The sequence below is a fragment of the Gavialis gangeticus genome, unplaced genomic scaffold (genome assembly GCF_001723915.1).
Source record: "Gavialis gangeticus isolate Ggan-Ray unplaced genomic scaffold, GavGan_comp1, whole genome shotgun sequence".
Lineage (NCBI taxonomy): Eukaryota > Metazoa > Chordata > Crocodylia > Gavialidae > Gavialis > Gavialis gangeticus.
The window spans coordinates 206,180,663-206,202,768 of NW_017728992.1; the positions used below are offsets into that span (position 1 = coordinate 206,180,663).

Sequence of the window (22,106 nt, forward strand, 5' to 3'; positions counted from 1 at the left end):
AGTGTGGAATTAGGGCCTGATCCTCAGGGGATGCAAACTAGCCTCCACCCAAGGAAGTTGGCAGCGTGGCACCGGGTTACACCTGCTATCGATGTGGCCTCGTGTTGCTGGAGTGAGATGGTGCCACAAAGTGCACTGGCTTTGCCCCCAAGACAGGGTATGATCATAACGGCGAATCAGTAGCTTTGCCTCTTCCTTTCCCATTTGCAGTATGCGTGGCACAGAAATGGCCCTCCAGGGGCAGAGCCCAGCAGAACTAAATGCCAGGACAGCTCAGAAGGGAGGCAAAGAGGGCAGATGTCCGGCAGGGCTTTGCAATGCACAGGTCTCTCTCTCTGAGTCGGGTTGCAAAAGCCACAGGAGGACCAGTGCCTTGGGTGATGCACAGCAGCGGTGCTCTGCTGAGCGCCCCGTGGGGCCGTACTGATGTACCCCCCAGCCCCAGGGTGGGTGAATGTGGCTGCTAGTGCATCCTTGGGTACCATCCTGAAGAGCAGCGTCAGGCAGCAGGAGAGAGGCTGCCTTGAGGCTCTTACAGCGACGGAGGCAGACTCTGGCATTTAACAAAAAGCAAGTTAATCAATAGCAATTACTTAAGTAGGTGAAACCGTTCTCCTTTAAAGGAGCGGGGCTGGATGCACGGCAGAAAGGCATGGCCTGCCGACGATCAGACCGGAGCGGCACCAGTCCGGGTCGTTGCGACTCCCCTTAGAGGATGCTGAGACGGGCCTGATGCCCTTTGGTGCCTGCACCAACTCAGGGGCATTTGTTTTCCAGGCCTTGAGGCTTCAACGATCCCCCAAAAATGACAAACCCAACAGCAAAAGCTCCACCGGAGAACAATACCTTGCAATTAAAATAAGCGGGGCCTGGCAAAATGCAAAATTGTCTTCTCTGTCCCGGGCTGAGAGCAGAGCAGGAGAGGAGACAGGGCCGCAGAGGACATTTGTTCCTCCGTTAGCGGGCCTGCCTCTCCTCTCCTCTCAGCGTGGAGATCCAAGCACGTGCCCGAGGCCACGATGAGTTTGCAGGGCGCGTTATTAAATTCTCTGTTCCCTGCACACCACGGGGGCAGCAAAAGGGATGCATCGGTCGTGCTGTGGGCTTCCCCCCCTTTTCTCTCCCTTTCAGCCTAAGCCCTGCAAGAGGCAGATAAGAGAGACAAGCTGCTGGTATCGAGAGCAGGAATGAAGCAGAGGCAGGAAAGCTCCGTCTCTATCTGAAATGAGGAGCAGTTCGGGGTGGATGATGAGATGCGGGTACACCCCAGCCTTTCCCAGCCCTCCCTCTGCCTTTTATACTGTCCCTCCGGATGTGTCTTAGCTGCTAAACGTGAGGTGGTAATTGCTCGGCGGGCGTTGAAAAAATTAACCCGTATGCCCGCAGTTGTTTCCCGAGCAGGGCATCGTGGGTGTGATTCTCAGTGCATCCCAGGGGCGAGGGTCTGCAGGGAAGCCTGGTAGCCGCGGGCAAAAAGCTGGGTCTCCTGGGACCTGCCGTCTGTCTGGTTGGAGCGGGGAGGGCCACCGAGGTGCTGGCAGTAGAGAAAGCTGTGCTAGGGAAGCAACTTGCCCCTAGCAAACTCTGAGCGCAGCAGCACTGCAGCTGCCTGGCAGGGCTGTTTGATGCCCTCCGGTGTTGAGAACAGCCTAGTGGTCACCGTGATCCTGTATGGGGGAGTAGACGTGGGAGGGAGAGGATTTTCAGCTATTGCAAAGCATCCGGGGAGCATGCCGATGGGTTGATGACTGCAGGGGAGCCTGGCAGCCCCCAGACTTTGTCTAACAGCCCCAGGTCCAATGGGTGGAAAAGCAAAGCAGTATTCACCAACTTTGGCTTAATGGACCCTCTCACCTGCACCCTGCACTTCCTCCACACTTGCCCTGAACAGGGGGAGAGGGTTGGGAGGTACAACAGCACGCACAAAGCCCTCCTCTTGTCTTCGCCCCGCATTGAGGAGCGTCCATCTGGTGATGGGAATGGCCCGATGGTTGTTTCTACAGCAGTGATGGGCCTAAGTTTGCAGAGGTTCATTCTGACTTTTCTCTCCTGCTTAAACCTGCTGTATCCGTGGGAAGTCACAGAGAGGGATTCAGCACTGGGCCACCCCACCCTGCAAGGCGTGCGTTATATCCGTGTCCGCAGGCTGATCTTGCTCCCCAGCGATTGTCACTTATTTCTTACAAGGGTGAAGCAGGTCTTGCAATCCAAAGCTTGTCTAACCCCACCCCAGCTATGCAGTTGGTGCAATAAAAGTTATCGCCCTAAGAAATCCTGGTCTCTCGCATGGTTCCTGCACCATCGTGGCTACAACATGACTCTAACACTACCGTACGTCTTACAACGGGGCGTTATTGCACCTCTGCAGCTTGAATGGCTTAGACCTCTCTAACGCAGATACAGCAGACACCGTCACCTGCACTGAATCACACAGGTCTAGGATCCCCCATATACAAATGCAAACCCTCATGGGTTGTGGCCACCACCTGAAATCCTGGCACTCCTGGGTGCCCCCCATTTGTGCACACCCACCGGCTTTCACGAGCCAGCCCGGCACTTGCAGATTTTAGATCTGAAAGGGAGACAGCACAGGGAGCTTCTGCAGAGCATCTCGCAGGGGACCGGTGGGTTTTGGGGTGGTCTCCGCACCCTGCACAGTGCACCTGAAGAGATGAGGGGCTGGCTGGTTGTTTCTCATCTCTTTTCTTGGGGTCCCGGAGTTAAGCAAGCTCCCAATCTTCCTCTCGGCTCCATCTCTGAGGGATGTGTCTGCTTTATGACCGATGCTGTGTCTCATATTTTGGGTGCACCTGGGGTAATTTTATAGATTCTGCAGGGAAAAAAAAACCAACAATGAGAACAATAAAGTTTCATGCAATGCCATGGATCAGCGTTTCCCATAGGAAACCCTTTTCGTCTTGGCTCGTACCACCTGCTCATGTGGAGCACCCGCGTGGCTGAACGCCCGTAAGAGGGAGATGGAGAGAATATGCCAGGCCATCTCTTCCTCTCCCCTCCATCCTCATCTCATATTCAATGGGATGCTGCTGCTTGTCTTCCCCCACTGGGAAGGTATTCAATGGGGATAAAGGGTACCAGAGGATTGACTTTGCAGAGTGACTTTGCTGGAGGTTTGGGTTGGGGGGAGAGGTCATTAGGGCTGACCGGAGGGGCCTGGTCCACTCAAGCAGGTACCATCTCCATGTTCGGCTCCATCCCGCTGCACCGGTGAGATGAGGGAGAGACAGGGTGGGTGCCCATCCTATCTTTGCACCTCTCCCCAGTCCCCGGCTGTCTCCCCCGAGCTCCCTAGCGGGTACCAGGCCCAGGCTCCACGGTCTCACCTTCTGCTCTGAACCTGACAGGTGACCCTGCAGCTGAGGAGTGGTCCCCCTGGAGCGTGTGTTCGACCACCTGTGGGGAGGGCTGGCAAACCAGGACCCGGTTCTGCGTGTCGTCTTCCTACAGCACCCAGTGCAGCGGCCCTCTCCGGGAGCAGAGACAGTGCAACAACTCTGCCATCTGCCCAGGTGTGCTGCGAGCCCCCCATGGCCAGGCTGAGGGGCGGAGGTGGGGGCTCGAGGGCTCGGCTTCCTACATCCCCCCCCCGATGCTCCCCAGGTCAGGGTCTGGGACCCTGAGTTTGGAGACCAGTGGGAGGCTTGTCTCTGCTATCACAGCCCCGATGTGGAGGCGGGTGATGTGTTTCCCCATGGCACGGGATGGGTCGACAGGGAGGAGAAGAGGATCCCTCCCCACTGCTTAGTGGGCCAGGCCCAGGGGCTCGTTGAAGCGGGTGAGGAGGAGGCACTGCATCGTTAGGCCTTGATGGGATGCAGCAAAACAGACCAGGCGCAGCACCATCGTGCATGGAGACAGAAATGGCGGATGCATTACTGGCCTTTAGGGGCAGAGGCTTTTTTTTAATCCCTCCAAATACATCATTTAGAGGTGCCTACCAAAGCCAGGATCCCTCACAAAATAGGACAGGGGTTTGCTCTGGCCTGGAAAATCCTGAGGGCTGTCCTAGAAATGAAGCTACTCTTGGAAGACTTGGACCCCTGAGGGAGGCTTTCAAGCCGTGGGCGTCTGGGAGAGTCAAGCAGCAGGCGACAGCCACCCTCATATTGGATGCCCAATTTTCCTGGGGTGCTGGCACATTGCGGAAACCTCTCCCAGGGATGTCGTGGGCCTCTTTTGTGCCTCTGAAAGGAGCTGGTCCTCTCTTCCACGTCCCTTGTCCTGCTCCTGAAAGCCTGGTGCAAACCAAACACCTTACCCAGGAGCTGGGCATCATCTTGGGGAACAAAGTGTGGGTTTTTTTTTTAACCTTTCCTGTGACTCAGTCAGTCTTCAAGGACCAACTTTACCATGACCAGACTGCCAGTTCCCACTTTCCCCTGCTCCCCAGCATTTCCTTATCTTTTTATCCCACTGGTTCCTGCTGAAAGCCACCAGAACGCTAGGCTTGAACACAATCCTCGGGGAACGGGGTTTTCTTTTTTGCTAAGAAGCAGTGCCTTCTTTCCTTGGGTCAGGTAACTCCCTGCTTGGCTGTTCAGAGATGAACCAGGCTTGGGATTGCCCGTGGAGCAAAACCTTTCCTACGGATTGACAAAGATACGATGATGACCTACAGTCCCTGAATACCAGGGCTAGAGTAGACCGTAGCGCCCCGCGAAAATGGAGCAGTCTCAGAGAGCCTAATTATGTACTACCCCAAAGGGGCTGCTAGGAGGAACAGCCAAATTCCTGAGCTCTAGTCCAGAAGGACGTCCCGCACCGTCTTGCATCTCATTTCAGCTGTTCGTAGTGGTAGCTAATCACGACGATGTTGGAGCGAACTGTAAGCCCATCTCACAGCTCCGAGTAATGCCACTGCTGAACAACAGCAGCTTAGAAGTGCAAGTCCTGATATTTTTTTAAGTGGGGTGCTGCCCTCTGGATGCTCAGGGCTACGAGAGAAACCTTGGGGCCAAGCAGGATTAGCAGAGATATTGCAGCAGGTGCCTTTGATGTCAAATGGCCCCAATTTCATGAGGGCTTTTGCAATGCAAAGGGTATTTGTGCAGCACCAAAATATGATGCGTGAAGAGCGGGTGGAGACTGGGGAGAGCAAGAGAGAGCTGCCTGGTGCCGGTTCATGCAATGATCTGTTTGCTCCTGCTCTGAGCATCCTGGGCGGGTTGGTGTTGGTCCTTTCAATGTGTGATCTTGTCCTTGGAGGGGAGAGATCGTGCTCTGTGCTGTGATGCTCTAGTGACCTTGGCTCTGCTGCAAGGGACAGTCACTTCCCCTGTTTCCACTCCAGTGCACGGGACCTGGGATGAGTGGTCTCCATGGAGCCTGTGCTCTTCAACGTGCGGGCGGGGATACAGGGACCGGACTCGCACCTGCAAGCAGCCGCAGTTTGGTGGCAATCCCTGTGAGGGCCCGGAGAAGCAAACCAAGTTCTGCAACATTGCACTTTGTCCAGGTAAGGCAGTCAACATACAAAGCGTCCTCACCACCAGCTCTCAGCCCGGCCCCTGGGGAGCAGCTCTGCAGGTCCTCCAAGCCATCAATTAATTCCAGGGACCATAGCTGACCATCTCAATAGATGTGGCAGGCTGGTTAAATCACTCCAGAAGAGGTTAGGGAGTGAAGCATGTTGGAGGAGTAGTGTAGGGGATGCTTCTGCTCTGCCCTGTGGCTAAAAGACCTTGGTCTCCAGGGATGTCTGCCCTGCTTAGCACCAAACAGAAGCAGGGGGCCAGATTTTCTCTTCTGATTGCCACAGACTGCCCATGAGATCTGTTGCGAGGTGTGGAAAACAGTTTTGCTGTAAAGTATCCACGTGCATGGTTTCCTCCTTCCAAAATGCTACTTCTCAAAGGCACCTTCCTGTTTTTGCTTTGAGAGTAACGTGGGAATGCCCCCTGATCCAAGGAGCAAGCTTCAGATGAGGGTTTTCCAGTTTCCCCCCGTATCAGAGCCAGTTGCATTTGTCCTGTTTTCCAGGGCATCCGATCCATGTGGCATAGAGGTTTGGAAGTCAGGATGAGCCTTTTGCTGAATAAAATCAGGATGATGGGTCCGTCATTGAGTTCCCCACAGTAGAGATGATGGATATTTTTAAAATTTGGATGAGAATCGTCTTCAAAAATGGGGGGGGGGGATGGTGATGAAGGTTTTTTAAAAAATATTGGTAAAGTTTCTTTTCTTGCTTTTTTTTTTTGTGTAGTTGCAAAAGCAGGTAAACATCCCTTGGTTTCTAACATTCATCCAAAAGACTTTACTTTGAACTTCCAAGCCAGGCAATTGGCTCTGTCATAACCCCCCCCCCCCAAAAAAAAAAAAAAAAAAGGGAAATGGAGGAGATCACATCTGACAAGGCTGGGGTAATAAAGCATATCCTGAGTTAATATCGATACCTAATTAGTTGCAATAAAATAGATAAATGCATACCCCTTAGCAAAGAGCATAGTGATGCAAAATCAAGGCAGCCCAATGGGAAATGCTCCACTCTAACGCATGCCACAAAGGTAATCAGCGGCTCGACTCTGCTAAACGAGCGGCATCAGAGGATTCGCTGAAACGCAACAATGGGAGCCATTCAAGGCTTTATACTCTTGACAGTCATATCAGTTATTACTGCCCTGCTCCAAGGATTTATTACTGCAAATGATTGCAATGCTCAGCTAGGGGGACAATGAGCCTTTTTTTCTGTGTCATGGACCGAGCCCTGAGCTGCTCTGGAGGGAGGGAAAGGGGACAGATAAATTGTCTAAATTGAATATGGAAGCAGAACTGTAATGAGGAGCCTGGGCTGTTTGCTCCTTAGAAGCTGAGGTTGGTTTTGGTCCACACTGCTAGCAACTGGGCATCCTCAGTGAAAGGAGAGCAGGTTTTGACCACCTTATAGGGCCTGTCCCCTTTGTGATGGGACCCATGAGTGGGGTTGCAACCCAAATTCATGGCCAGTTCTTATTGAGGCTTTCTAAACACGTTTAAAACTTTCTTAAGACAATGTTATAATAATCGTTATCACATGGCATGGTAGAGTTGGGAGACAATACAGGAACCTGCTCATCATAGCTACTTATGCACATAATCGGGGTATATCGACACAAGCTAAGACGAGTAGCTAGGCATTCAGCTTAGGGTGAAGGGCTAGAAAATTTAAACACAATGCTATGCAAAGAAGAGGGACAGGATCCTCTGCAAGGTAACCACATTGGTACAAGGTTTGGTAGATTGGAAGGATTTCCATCCACTAGCTTCAGCATGGGGCACGCGAACAGCCTGCAGTATACTGCCATGAACAATTAAACCGACATATGAATAATCCCCACTTGAGTCAACTAGCACAGTTCTCCCTATTGCATGGACAAGGCAGTTCCCTATGGATACTCTCTCATTTTATCCCCTGACACCAAACTATGCATTTCTGGGTTTATATTATGGTACAGAAATGCATAGTTTGGTGTTGGGTGTGTAGGTAGGGCATGGATAGAGGTGTGGACGGACCCCATAGAGAAGGCCCCAGAGGAGTTGTCTCATTGCAGACCAGATGAACTCAGGCAACTCTCATGGACCTGACGGATGCAGCTTTGGGTTTCCGTGCAGGTTTTTTTTTCCCTGAGATGCTCAAACTGAAAAGCAAGCAGAGTCCTTGGGGATGGCTTGGAGCCATCGGATGACAAAAGGGTCCAGCTCTTAAAAAAAATCAATTGGTGCCTGGGACTGATAAGTTCAGTGCAAGGAGTTTTCATCCTGAACTGAACTGAAATCTCCAGGCAGGGGGCCTTGGCTGGGCCCTGCTCACCCTGAGCTCGCTATGACAGCAGCCCCCACTGCTAAGGAGGATGTTTTTGGTGGAGTTGGTTTGGTGAAATCTCTGTTGATCAGAGGCTAATTAGGACGGGACCTCCATCTGGGGGAGCACGTTAAAATAGATCATGCTAATAAAATGCATTGTTTTGCTTTGATTTGCTTTTTTGCATATTATCCAAGACATTTCTAGTTGGAGACATGCAAATCCTATCAGTGTTAGTTCAGCAGTCCCACCCTGAACATTAACAACACACACGCACACATACACGTTCGTGGGTCCTTATTAACTTCCATCCTATTGGGTATTTCTTAACACAAAGGGTAAACGCCACTGATCAGTCTTCAGGTTTCTGGGGAAAGACAGGGTCTCTCCCTGAAGACTGATAGAGGTTTCAGGCATCACAGCTCTTCCTTCCTCCTCTTTTCCTTGCATACACACACACACATACACTCCTTTGCATTCCCCTTTTCCTTTGCATACACACACACATGCACTCCTTTGCACTCCTCTTTTCCTTGCATACACACACACACATACACTCCTTTGCATTCCCCTTTTCCTTTGCATACACACACACATGCACTCCTTTGCACTCCTCTTTTCCTTGCATACACACACACACATACACTCCTTTGCATTCCCCTTTTCCTTTGCATACACACACACATGCACTCCTTTGCACTCCTCTTTTCCTTGCATACACACACACACATACACTCCTTTGCATTCCCCTTTTCCTTTGCATACACACACACACATGCACTCCTTTGCACTCCTCTTTTCCTTTGCATACACACACACACATGCTGGGCCAAAGTTTTTTTGACAGAACGTTTTTCTGTTGGAAAATGCTGATGCCTGTAAAATCCAAATGCTGCGTGGGAACAAATTAATTCCTTCAAAACTGTCAATACAAATTGCCAGCATCATTTGTTTCTCTAAGGTCCAAATGTTCCATTTAGGCTTTTACGTTATAAATTATGTTACAATTGATCGGGTTGAAATTTGAGTCACCTAACATGCACTTGGGTGCCAGCGTGCCCAAATGCGATCCTATACATATTGGTTCCCTGAAAAACACTTTCCCCTCCCTCATTCCCATTTGCCACGACTCCGTGTTAAGACTAAGATGAAGGTGTATTACAGGAATAGAAACATCGACACCTTTTCCAGGAGTGTGCCGAGATGTCCAAGTATCACCTAGGCAATGAAGGGATGGAGTAGGAGGTTTTGTTTTCCCAATCGTTTGCTATGCCATAGTATCATGGTCGGGAGGTTCTCTGTCACGTCACTGTTGCCCCTCTGTTTGTCCATGCTTTATGCCTGTGTCTGCCTCTTCCCCCTGCATTATACGTGGCACTGCGGGCCTGGGGCTGTGCCGTTTGGGTCTCGTGGGGTTGGCTTTGTTCCCGGTGAGTGCGGTTTTCACATTCTCTGTCTCTTTATCCCCCTTTGGGTCACTCAGTGGATGGCAACTGGAACGAATGGTCGGGCTGGAGCTCCTGTTCCACCACCTGCTCCAACGGGACCCAGCAACGGACCAGGGAGTGCAACGGGCCCTCGTACGGGGGAGCAGAGTGCCAGGGACACTGGGTTGAGACCAGAGAGTGCTTCCTCCGGCAGTGCCCAGGTGGGTGAATGCATTATCCTGGAGAGACGATCCCCCCTTTGGACTTCCACAAAGACAATGCCCTTTATTTCCCCTATTAGAGCAATAGCAGAACAGCATCATAGGATCATCGCAGTGGTCCACACAGTCTGAAATCCTAAAATGATCAGATCCTGCAGAAGAACCTGCCTGGTGGACACGTCTTGCATGTCCCTAGGAGAAGTGCCTGCCTAGCTGTGGGTCTGCTTTTGGCACACCCCATGCAAAATAATGGTTTATCCATTTTGAAAAGCACCTCAGTGATTTGGGCGATTTAATCCCTTTTCCCCCCAGAGTGGTTTGGGAGCCCAATTGTCAGGGAAATGCAATAGGACTTAAATGCTGAAGTCACTTGGGTGCTTTGGAAAAGGCTGGCCCCTGACTCTATTGAATTGTTTCTACCATCAAGTTTTTTTTTTTTATTGTGACTCTTTCACCCTCTTTTCTTAGGTTCCCTAAGTTTTTATTGGAGTGATGATTGTAGCAACCACCATGGTAATATGTGTTCGAGCCTTTGCCTTGACACGACTTGCAGGCTGCTTGAAGGGCGATGAATGCATCATTGCCCGGGAATCATAGGGATTTTAGTGATCTGTTCATGTTGAGGGCTACTAAAATCCTTGGCTTTTAAGCTGTTGTCGCTGGCACTTCATGTTTGGAAATAACCCTTTTGAGTGGGCAGGTCCCAGAAAGGCCATTCAGGGAGGAAGAGAGACCAGAAGGGAGAAGATCCATACCAATAGATCGCATTTTTCTGTCTGGCGCCGGCTCCGCGGCATCATCTCTTTTTAGCACAGTTGCAATTCACCCCCCTTTGCCAGAAGCCAGAGCGAGCGGGCTTTGTGCAAGGAACAAGCAGGGCTTGTTGGATGAAAGAGCATCCAAACTCCAACCTGGGAACTGGCTATGGGGCAGTAACACCTTGACCCCCTTGTCAGCACATACATAGGATGCCTGGCTCCCGTCTGCGCCAGCCGCTGTGCCCGTTGCAGAGTGCTTTCCACGGATCTGCCCTCCATGCATGGCAAATCTACCTGGCTTCCAGTTCCCTTCAGGGTTAACAGACATTTTAAACATGTCTGAGTGCTTTTAGGCAGCGGTGGGCATGAGTGTGTCCCTGGTAGGTCATAATCAAAGAGGGAAGCTTCTGGGCATCAACTTGCTTCTTCCAAAAAAACATGCATACTCAACTGGTGAGTAACTACTGCTATCCTGCCCCATTTTACAGAGAAAGAAGCTCCCATTTTTGCAGCCTCTTGCATTTGTTCTCTTGAAGGAGCTCCTACACCTTCTTCTCCCCCCAAGACTACTTTATCTAGTGGCAGATATAAGCCTACATGGTCCTTGCTTACATGGACACTGCTACTTGGGCCTCATCCTGTCTTAGTCATAGAAACAGGGAAAATTGGGCTGGAAAAGACCTCAGGAGTTCGCATCTAGTCCAACCCCCTGCTCCAAGCAGGACCAGCGCCAACTACAGCATCCCAGCCAGGGCTTTCTCAAGTTGGGTCTTGAAAACCTCCAAGGATGGAGATCCCACCACCTCTCCGGGTAACCTCTTCCAGTGCTTTACCACCCTCCTAGTGAGAAAGATATTTTCCTAATATCCAACCTCAACTTCCCTTGCTGCAACTTGAGTCCATTGCTCCTTGTTATGTTATCTGCCACCACGGACAACAGACCTTTAGGCCTAGGTCTTCAAAGGCAGTTAAGCACCTAACTCCTATTTTGGCATGTGATTGCCACATCAATTGATGAGAGATACACAGGGAGGCATCTAAATAGCTTTGTGGTCCTGGATCTTGGCTTCCCTTACCAGAATGATTTAAGTCATGTCTGGATTTCACCCCAAAGTATGCCAGCCACCAAGGTCATATCAACATAGAAAGATGTGATCAGAATATGTCTGTTTTCTTCCATGGGTTGGAAAAGGAGAAATTTGGACCCTTACCTCACAGGACCCCAATGCAGACAGGGTTTGCTAGAGCTGCACTGTCTGAAATGGGGATTAACCTGACTAGAAATTAGCCCCACTGTGCCTGGGTCTGTCACTGCTCTTGGCAAGTCGCTTCCCCGCTACTGTGCAGGATGAATGAACGTATGTCCGATGCTTTGATGAATGACGACTTTAATAGGGTGAAGTGTTTGCACTCAGTTTGCGGAAGCAGGCAGTAAAGTTTTTGTGGGGCCAAATACCCTTCCAACCTGTTAATCCAGTCCCATTTCCAAAGCATGTGAAACTGCTCTACCCATGGGGAAAAGGCAGCTCCTCTGTTGCCAAAGCATCTACAGCATTTTTGCACCGGAGGCCAAGGGCATAAAACCTGATGTTTTGTTCCAGCAGGGAGCGGTGCCAAATTTCCATATCCCGCCCCACCACTTCATTGTACACAGCTGTGGTGTGTGTTGGCAGAAACCAACAGCTTTCACTCCAGATCAGATGTCTATGAAAATGCCCCCAAATAATCCCTGCAGCACATTAGTGTTTGCTCGATCAGGGGGTGAAAGTCACTGGTGAGAGTCCATACGAGTAGGAGGTTTTTCAGGTCCCTGAATATGCATTTTATTAGGGATTCATGGCCTGAGCCTCTTTAGTTCTTGCTATCAGGGAAGCAGCAGGATAATATTAATCATAGTGTGGCCCTGCATGGCAGATGTGCTTATTTGATGCACAGCGGTGACTTAAAAAGACTCCGCTATGTGAAGGTGGCAAATGTTGAACAATTGATGACGTGGGACGCGATTGATCAATATATTCTTTTTTTCTGGGGCAATAGCAGAACTATATAGGACATTTCCTGCAGTTCCCATCGGCCTAGCGAAACTCAGCCTTTGATAAGTGTTGCTGATTCTTGAGAGGAGACAGAGAAAAAGAGTCCTCTGAGGGCATAAGTGGGACAGTCGTGGTGCATAGGCCTTATCTGGCTCTTTGCACAAGAGCGAATGTCACTGTGTAAATCGCAGAGAGGTGCAACAGAGAGAGGGCCGCTCCTTCAGTGCTTCCACGTGGCGTCCCCATTTCTCTATCAGGCTTTCGTTGCTGGCACCTCACTCCCTAAGCCACAGCTATGACCCGTGGTTTTGTGAGCGAAGCAGTGGTCACAACTGCACTGAAATGCTGGACTTTGGCTATTGCACATTAACAGGTATCTAGTCTCTTTATATTAATAACTAAACTGGAACTTCAATATACGTGGACGATGGTCCCAAACCCCTCGGCAGCTTTTCAGGGGCACATCCCAAACTCTTTGCTGACGCAACGATGAATTAAGGGGCTCCTATCTTGCTAGAGATCTCTTTGCCCTTTGCTGGAGGATTTGGACTGAGTCAGTGGCCACAGCTTGGATCCTGGTAACATGTTGCCACAGATGAAGTGACCCCTGGGATCAATGAGCACAGGCCTATACAAACAAAAACTGAACAATAAATTTGAATTGTGGAGCAGGGGGCAACCTCCGCAGACCCTTTGTCTCTCTCGAACTAGCTAGCTCAGTGGTTCTCCACCTTTTTAGACTCGAGACCCCTCCCCTCAGAAAATGCCAGCTCTTAGTTTTCACTCTTTTTTTTGATAATAGAGCAATTCTTCTGTGCAAAGAGTGTGGGAAGACCACAACAGGGCAGAATGGTTTCAAATGCCGTGCATTATTTGAAACCTCTGGGTTGATCTTGTGAATCATATTTGCAAATCTAACAGCGCTAACCTTGCATGCGAAAGGATCTCAAGGCATCCCTGGAGATCCTTTCGAGAATCACCGAGCTAGTTGCTCCCTGTCCGAGGGACCGTTTCACAATTCCCAGCTCCCTCGGTCTCCTGTTAGAGAGCTCCTCTGAACGATAACGTCCATCGCTGCAAGAGAGATGGTCCTGCCCTAGGGATTTTTCCCAGTTAGGCCTGAGGCAGAGAGGAGAGACAGACGGGGAAGCTTGAACTTTGAACAATCACTCTCCAGGATTGCAGCCTCTAGCTCATCCATCAATTTTCAAGGCTGTTTGTCATTTCCCTCATGCCAGCGTTATACCACTGACATGAGGGAGTCGCTTCAGAGTTTTTTAAGCCATGAGGAATCAGAGCAGGACATCTCCATGCAAGGGGTGGCACAGAATGAACACCCAGACAAATATATCACCTCTTTTTACCTCCTTTCTGATGAGGTTGCAGTCTTCTCAAGCCCTGCAACCATAAAGCTTATACCGAGCATCTGCCTAAGGGTCTTGCTCCCTTCAGTTGCTGTCGAAGCATGGGCATGCCACAAGCTCATGGTCTCTGCCTCTTCTTCTCTTGCAGTGGATGGGAAGTGGCAAGCCTGGGGCGCCTGGGGCAGCTGTACCACCACGTGCGGCGGCGGGACGCAGAAACGTGACCGTCTGTGCTATGGCCCCTTCTTCGGAGGAGAAGCTTGCCAGGGGCCCAAGGAAGAGTACAAGCAGTGCAATGACAGGAAGTGTCCTGGTACGTATCGTGCACTCCTTCTGCCTTGGGGGGCATGGGGAAGGGTGGCTACTCGTGTGGCCCAGAAAATTCAAGACCACCAGGGGAGAGCGTGGGCATGGAGGATGGCCTCCTGCAGCGCTCAGGCCTGAGGGATGTCTACAGGACTTGCTCTACTGCAGGGGCGGGCAATTATTTTGGGCAGAAGGCCATCAAGGGCCACATGACAGGCAGCCAAGGGCAGATAAAAATTAATTTTCTAAATTTTTTAGGGGTCCTGCAGGCCGCATTTTGCCCCCCCCTGCTCTACTCCCTGCCAAGCCAATAGTGTTTCAGGGATGTATTTGGTAGCCGTGTTGGTCCAGGACAAAAAGAAATGCAAAACTCTATAATTCTTGGTTCAGAGAGGAGACTTTTTATTAGACCAATTAAGAAATTGTAAAAAAAAAAATGTATCTTTTTTTGCAAACTTTCAGGTGCGCACACCCTTCCTTGGGCTCAGGGAAAATGAAAAATGGTAAAAAGTCAATAGTGTGGCAGGTGCAGGCGTCATGTCTTGTTGTGCTAGGGTTGATGGTAGTTTTTTCTAAGAGGTTCGATTATGGATTTGTACAGGGTTGGTAGATAGGGATGACCCTACCTCAGGCAGGGGGGCGGATTAGATGGCCTCGAGCTCCTTTCCAGCCTGACTTTTCTATGACTCTGATCTTTGGGGGGCATACTTAACCCTTCTTAGCAGGTGGTAGCTAGAGATGAAGGAAATGTATGAAGAAGGCAAAGGTGGTGTTGAAGCCATGGCAATATGAGGTATATCCAGGTTGTATGAACTTTCTACCCAGGATAACTTTTACAATCTTTTCTCTGATGCTTGATGAAGGGTGTTTGTACCTGAAAGCTTGCAAATAAAGATTTTTTTTTTGCAAAAATCTAGCGGGTCTAATAAAAGATATCACCTCTACCATGAGTCCTGACGGCAGTAGAAGAGCACTCCTGATGCTATGCAGTTGTACCCTATTCTCATGAGGCTAATAGCCACAGGGATACCCTTATCCCAGCAGCAGTTTTAAGGGGACCTGAGCCTGTCTGTGCCTATGCGGAGAGCAGTGCCTTTGTGAATTATGGGTCTGAAAAAATCCTGGTTAAGACTGTGGCGTTCTGCAGGGCGGACAAGACCTGAGTGTGTCATGTGCAAAATAACAGAAGAAAGCAGTTAAAAAAAAATCCTTCTAGTCCTTGATCCAGCGTAAAGGGAGTGTCACCGAAGATAAAAGTGCAGGTTTTACTTTCTCTTAAGTCTGCCATGTTTTGGGGAGGGGTGGAGGTTGAAATCTTGCAGCATGTGTTCTGCATATGGTTGGGCTTAGAGTATCATAATGGTCCTTAAAATGTAGATTTTTTTGAAGTAAAAGGCATCTGATGTAGTAGGATCTCCACTGAGTATCTGCCACTGAATCCAACATCAAGCCCAGTGATTGAATGTCTTTCCTGCCCAAGGCAGGGGGGGGCTGGACATGATCTCGTGAGGTCCCTTCCAGCCCCTAACATTGATGAATCCTTTGTTGAGCTACAGTACACTTTTTTTTAGAAAGATACCCCAGCTTGAAGCAAAGATGCCGGAGCAGATCACTAAGGGATGTGGTGGATACTATCTCCCTTGGCATCTAAATCATCAGGGTGGTCAAATCGATGAATCCGGGGGTCGTAGGCCATAAGTTGCAACAGGAAGGTTTCACCCAAGTCCATCATGTGATGGCGGAGTGGATGCATTTTCCCAACTCAGTCGGGGTCTCTTCCCATGGCATAGGGAAATAGTCAGGCGATGTCTGTGGAGCTCTTTGAACTTACTGCAACTTCATCTTGCTGCACATGTGCATTGGACATCGGCAGGGTGCGAGAAGCTCTCCCTCTAATGCCAGCAAGTGCTGGCAGCCACGCCAGTGGGAAAAAAACATGTAGCCTGTCTCAGCAGTGCCGGTGTTGAAAACCATAAGGGTGTTGTTGCAAATATTAACTCAGGGGCAGGGAAGCTCGTGGAGATCCCGCACATGAACGGCTAAAAATAAACCCGCTCAATTTGTTCTTGAGATGCTCTCAAATGGCGACGTGATTTGATTTGAGCCAAAGAATTGAGCTTAATTGGGCTAGATATTAAAATCTCTCTGTGCAAATGGCTTGCTGGAGTACAAAGGACTTTGTGACAAAGCAGCATAAAAAAATGACAAGGATCCAGTGATTCCCTCCTGGCCTGGGAATCACTTGCTAGCAAGACAACGGCAGATAATCAGTGCCTTTCTTACCAGAAATTGATGGCTTTGCAGGATGCTTCCCAGAGAAAGCAGACGCTGGGGAGGTTTTGAAGAGTCGGGATTAGGCAGGAGGAGCCTTCCTGCTGCAGGGTGTTTGCCCTGCGTGCTTCCCAGCTCCCAGCCCAGGACTCACCCCATTTATTTAATCCTCTGCAGCTTTTCCCACCCACCTGGCAGCCATGGCACATCCCAGCTGGCATCACTGGGCCCTGGCGACAGCAGGGCCTCCCCGCCTGGGAAGTTTGCTCAGCAAACAACTGCTGAGCCCAGTTTGGGGCTGGCTTGGCCCTTGCAGCTCAGTGCTGGGCGGGAACAGCCTTGCAGGCAGCCTCTTTGTTTATTGGGAGTTTAACAAGGGTTGTAAATAGGAAATGTAATTGAAAGCCATTAAAGCTAAGTTCCCCCTTTCCCCGCCCTGGGGAGTGATAAATAGCTTTCCTCCCCTCCTCATGGCTTCCTGTGCTTCCTGCACCATAAATCCACATTTTCTCCACATGATGCACTACTTCTGTTGTGGAGGTGACTGATGCGCCGGGAAACAGTGGCCGTCTTGCCTCCTGCCATATGCTGCCAGGTGTTATCCGGCTTCCTAGCTGCCCCGTTGCACCCATCCCGGTGTCCTTTAGGTCCAGCTGAGCACAGGGGTGGCCAGCAGCCGTGGGAAGGGGCCTCTGGAAAGCGGTCTCCTCCATCCAGCATTTCAGGCACTGCTGCAGGATGCAGCTACGAGCAGCTGATGCTCCAGAGCAGCTCTCAGGCTCCCTCCTTGTCTCTGCTCCTCTAGCAAAATAGCCATCTGGGTCCTCCAGCTGCTCACCCAGGCTGGAGGGAGCACCACAGGTGCAGGGGGGTGATTCAATTTAGTTTCTACCAAGCTGTCTTCCCTCTGCTCTTCCTTCCCCTTCCCTCAACTGTGTAGCTGCCACAGGCAGCGCAGCATTATCAGGTGCAATGGCTCTGTGACCAGGGCTTGAACCTGAGACGTCCACCTTCAGCGGGCCAGATGTTAACCGCTGCAGCTGCAGAAGGAGGCCTGTGAGCAGGAAGCCGAGCAGGTCGTGCTTCCAGCAGGGTGAAGGGGGCATGCTACGTTGCATGGGCATTAGCTAATCAATCCTGTCCGGGGACTAAGTTCTCCGCTGGGCTGTTTGAGCTACAAAGAGATGACATATAGTTGGCAAACAGTTGAGGGCAGGTGGTCCGTCGGTCCAAAAGGGATGGGAATCGTGGGTTTGCATCCTGCTGCCATTCCTGTCCTCCCTCCCTCTCCTCTGTTGCTTTCTCTGCTCCTTTTGTGCTTTGGAAATCACCCACCAATGCAGTGTCCGTGTCCTCTGCAGAGCCCCACGAGATCTGCGATGAAGACAGCTTCGCCTCCGTGGTATGGAAGGAAACGCCTGCCGGGGAGGCGGCCGCCATCCGCTGTCCCCGCAACGCCACAGGTAAGGAGGGTGCAGGTCGGGAGTGCATGGTCCTGCACATCTTAGAGAAGACTAGGGCGCATTGCATTGATAACGAGCGAGCAGTCTGCAAAAGCGCATTCATTTCCCTGTCCACCAGCGATAACAGCGCGGGGTGAAGTCTTCCCATTTATTTCATGTCCAGTCTTGTATGCAACCAAGCAGTCAGCCACGACTCCTCAGCTTGCGTTTGCAGCCCATGGGAGTCTCCCATCCAAGTGTCCACTGCCCTGGCAGGGAGGGCTGGGCAAGATGCCCTCCGTCCTCCCCCTCTCTGCTTCATCTGCTTCTCCCTCCCAGGGAGGAACAGCATTACAAAGCAGAGCATCACTCTAAATCAGGAGCGACAGGAGTAATAAAGGGCAATGGGTGCCATGCGCCGAGGTGTCCGACGGCCCTGCCTGGGCTTTCAGAGTTCGCTGTCTGACAGATGGTGCAGGTTATGCATTGTCTTTCGAGGTCTTCCCCGCAGCTTTTGCTGCACCAGGCCATCTTTTTGCACATAGAAAGCGTGGTGTTTCCACGAAGTGTCCGGGGACTGCTGAGCGGGCTGCCCGGAGCCCACACCAGGCATCCTCCTTCTTTCTGAATCACCTGGCCTGAGTTGCCGGATGAGTCTTCTGGCTTTTGCTCTCCTGCTCTTTCCTGCTGGGCAAATGCAGAGAAAAAGAGATAAAAATAACCCGCCCCAAAATGCTGGTGCTTGCGGTTCGCGCTCGGCACAGGGACCCGCTGTTCCCTGCGTCAGCCCGTGTCCAGCTGGCTCAGGGGCGCTCAGGAAAGAAATGCGTGTGTTTATTCCTCTCTCCCATGCCCTTTGCTTTAGGGCTGATCCTTCGAAGATGCACTTTAGATGAAGAGGGGATAGCGTACTGGGAGTCTCCGACGTACATCAAGTGCGTTTCCATCGATTATAGGAATATACAGATGATGGTAAGACACATTGTCCTCTCGTCTCGGCTAGTCCACTTGCCTTTCACTTCTGCTTATAATGGGAGGGAAGAAATCCCGGCGGCTGGCGGTAATTGGCAGCTCCATCGTGTTTTCACACGGGTCAGCCATCCGACCGAGCTGAACAGACCAGAGCAACTGCATGGCAAAGGGCTGGCTGTGAGCAAACTTCCAGCTGGAGTCTGGAGTGGGGTCAAACTCATGCCGCTGGCTGTAGCAACACAGCTCAATGTTTTCTTGCAGGCGTGTATGGTGTGTTCCCATCAGCATCCTGCCCAAAGTCTGCTTTCCTTCCCGTAGCTCTGTAGGGTTCGGATGTGAACCTCTTCCTGCGGGGCCCTGAATTGCCGGGCGGTGCAACTGCTGCATTTTGGCAGCTGGCGAGGGCAAAGGTTATAGGACAGCCTCGGGTACACGGCAAACACGATTGTTGCATGTTCAAGAAGGGAAGCACTGTGCCCCTTGGCTTTAAAATGAGGGGGGCATTTCTTTCCTTCCCCTCTCTATTTTGGCTGCAAGATGGATTGGTGAGCAAAGCTTTCCCCTTTGGGCTGGGGGCATCAGTCGCAGGTTTGAGTGGTATCTTCGGCACCTTCCCAGGTGCTTCTCTTCCTGGTCACCAGGAAAGTAGGAGTTCAGCTCTGCTTCATATATTGCATACAGCCCACGAGGTTTAAGTACGATAGGGACGGGGCTGAGACCAACGCTAACAAACTCCTCGCCTTGTTTTTGCTTCTCAGACAAAGGAACACCTCTCCAAAGCCCAGCGGGGGCTGGTGGGGGACGGTGTATCAGAAATGCTCCAAAACCTTGTGGAGATCTCCCAGGACGGGACCAGCTACAGCGGGGACCTGCTGTCCACCATCGACGTACTCAGGAATATGACAGAGATCTTCCGCAGGGCGTATTACAGCCCAACCTCCGGGGATGTGCAGGTGAGATGCAGGCTGGGACGGGCGGCCGTGGGCCAGTTGAAGACCTGGCCGCTTCGTCTCAATGCAGGAGAAAGTGCCCCGGGATCGACTCCGGATTGGCACAACCCCGCAGAAAAATCAAAGGACGCTGTATTGGCTTGTGCTTAATTTCCCGTCACGCACGGCACAGCCTAACGAGCTCGTCCTCCCTCTGCCCTGTCCCCAGTAGCTCATCAGGCAGTAATTTGGGAAGCCAAGCTACTTTCTGCAGGGCCGAATTGATTGCAGCGCATTGTTTGGAAGGGCCGCTGTCTAATGACGCCAGGGACGATGATCCCGAGGTATTAGGTGTCTGCATGTTGATGTGGGAGGAGGGTTTGACAGCTTATCGCCCCAGGATTTGCTCTCAACAGTTGCCTGCAGAGTGGCTTCAGATCTGTCCTTGGGGTAGGTCATCAGCATACGGCTTGAAACGTTGCGCTTATCCCCCAGGATCTGCTCAGGCTGTAGAAATGGAGAGGAAAATCGATGGCTTTGAAATCTGTATCTCCCTCAGCTCCATCTCTGACACATGCCTCTCCCGGGACTGTCTGCCGTTCCCCGCCATGCGCTGACATTGCTATTTCCTTGCTTCTCTTGCCCCGTCTTCAAGGAGGCTGGGGTATCAGGAGCTTTCCCCAAAGCCAAGCACAAAAGCCCTCGCTAGCCAGGACTTTGGGCAGGAGCGGGGAATGGGTCTACTGGAGCCACGTCTGCTGGGTGTCTCTTTATTGCCTGTGCCTGCTGTGTGTTAGTGCCCTAGGAGAAGTGGCCTGCCCTATCCTTAAGCTCAGGCAAGTGACACTAAAACTGGACAGCCACTAGACCCCATGCAAAATGGTTGAGGGATGGGAGCTGCCAAGTTGGAAATTGTGAGCCACCCATCAGCTCTCTCGCGGGCAGAGATAGGGGCCAAACAAGCTGGTGCCAGGACCTGGGTTGCGTCCTAGCTCCGACCTCCCGAGCGACCTTGATCAAGTCACCCCATCTGCTTTGTGGCCTCGATTCCCTGGCTGTCTAATGATGCGACGGGCATTTCTCTGCTGCATAGCGGTGTCATTAGGAGGAAATGCATTCATGTTTATCAAGAGCACAGATATAGTAATGATGGGAACCGGGTAAATAGGCAGCTGGACAGAGAGCTCTTCCGTCCGGAGGGGCCTCTTATCATCATCTCGCCTGACCTTTCCCGCTGGCCCCTTGCTTCTCTTTGAGTCATAAGAAACCTTTTAAAATCACATCCTTTGTCGGTTTAACGCCTCCCAAAAACGGAGAATCCACCATGTTGATCGGCGGGCTTTCTTTTACCCCTGGATCCTGCCATAGTCATGATAGCTGGAGGCAGCTCCTCAGATCCCCGATAGTCCGGGAGGGTGAGGTCTCTCAACAGTGTGCTGCAATTTGCAACACAACCCTTTCCTCTGTATAAAGCTGAGCAAGCCAGGAGCATGCTACGGGCAGGATCTCCAATGGACCCGGTGTCTCCTAGGCCTCTCGTAGCCAAGACCCCTCATGCAAATTTGTCATTGACTTGTGTCCGTCCTCTGCAGCCCCCATGGGGGGTGTCCAGCATCCTTCGCTTGCTGCTCTGAGTCTCCTGGGGCACGTCTCTGAGTTGTATTAAACACATGTCTTGTTGCAAGGTGGTGCTGAGCAAGGTTGCGGCTCTTTTTCTCGTGGGAGCAAGAGGGGTTTTGCTGTTTCCTTCGCGGGGCCATTTGCAGAGCGGTGTGGTGCTATCGTTGCCTTTGCACTGGCCTGCCGGAGGGTGCTTACTCGCTGACTTTCCCTTTCTATTTCCCTCCTCCAGAACTTTGTCCAGATCATCAGCAACTTGCTGGCGGAGGAAAACCGAGACAAGTGGGAAGAGGCTCAGCTGGTAGGAACCTGCTGTTTAAACGTACACCCAAGCGAGACTGACTCTCGGGCTGTGGGCCCCGGGGGCTTCCTGCTGTGTTGGGCGGTCCCCGGGCGGCATGTGCCTGACAAGTGTTGCATGCTGTGCATCTGCTTCACGCGGCACAGCCCTTTTTCATCCCATTACGCTGCCAGGTACAACTGACAGAAAGACTCATAGTGGACGAGGCCGACATATGCAATCGCCCCTTTGGGAGAAACCGATGGTGGACGTGAAAAAAGAGCTAATAGAGAGGTTGGGTGCAGAGACAAGTTCACTTCATTCCTGCTCTCCTTCTGGATCTGCTGTGCCATGCAAAAAGGGGCCGATAGTCCACCTCCCACCCCAGATCAAACTGAAGAGCACCTACGGTGCAGGGAGGATTTGTGCGGCGAGTGTAGGATAGGCGCTGGATGCTGATGGAAAGGCAGAGGCCATGCATTGGTGCATGGGCAGTAGGGGAGAGGGTCAAAGATGGGCTGTGCCAGTAGCGGTGCAGTGATGGATCCAGTGGTGGCCTCCAAAATGAATTGTGAGCCCTCATCCAGGTTGTTATGGTCAAGTGTCTACGTGGCAATTTGTGCCAGAGACCAGAGCTGGCTGTCTCTGCAGAAGTGCAAACGCTTGGGGCTCGCCATGCCCACGC

At 51.4% G+C, this 22,106-nt stretch overlaps 1 protein-coding gene across 2 annotated transcripts in view; it reads left to right on the top strand.

Annotated features, from left to right (window-relative positions):
* ADGRB1 (adhesion G protein-coupled receptor B1) overlaps positions 1–22,106 on the top strand; it is a 451,386-nt gene that overhangs the window by 189,364 nt on the left and 239,916 nt on the right. For both annotated transcript variants that reach the window (XM_019528237.1, XM_019528238.1), the window contains exons 5-12: positions 3,366–3,530; positions 5,312–5,476; positions 9,282–9,446; positions 13,750–13,914; positions 17,540–17,641; positions 18,486–18,592; positions 19,351–19,545; positions 21,374–21,442. In XM_019528237.1, the coding sequence (XP_019383782.1) occupies positions 3,366–3,530; positions 5,312–5,476; positions 9,282–9,446; positions 13,750–13,914; positions 17,540–17,641; positions 18,486–18,592; positions 19,351–19,545; positions 21,374–21,442 (1,133 nt within the window). The remainder of the gene's footprint in view (positions 1–3,365; positions 3,531–5,311; positions 5,477–9,281; positions 9,447–13,749; positions 13,915–17,539; positions 17,642–18,485; positions 18,593–19,350; positions 19,546–21,373; positions 21,443–22,106) is intronic.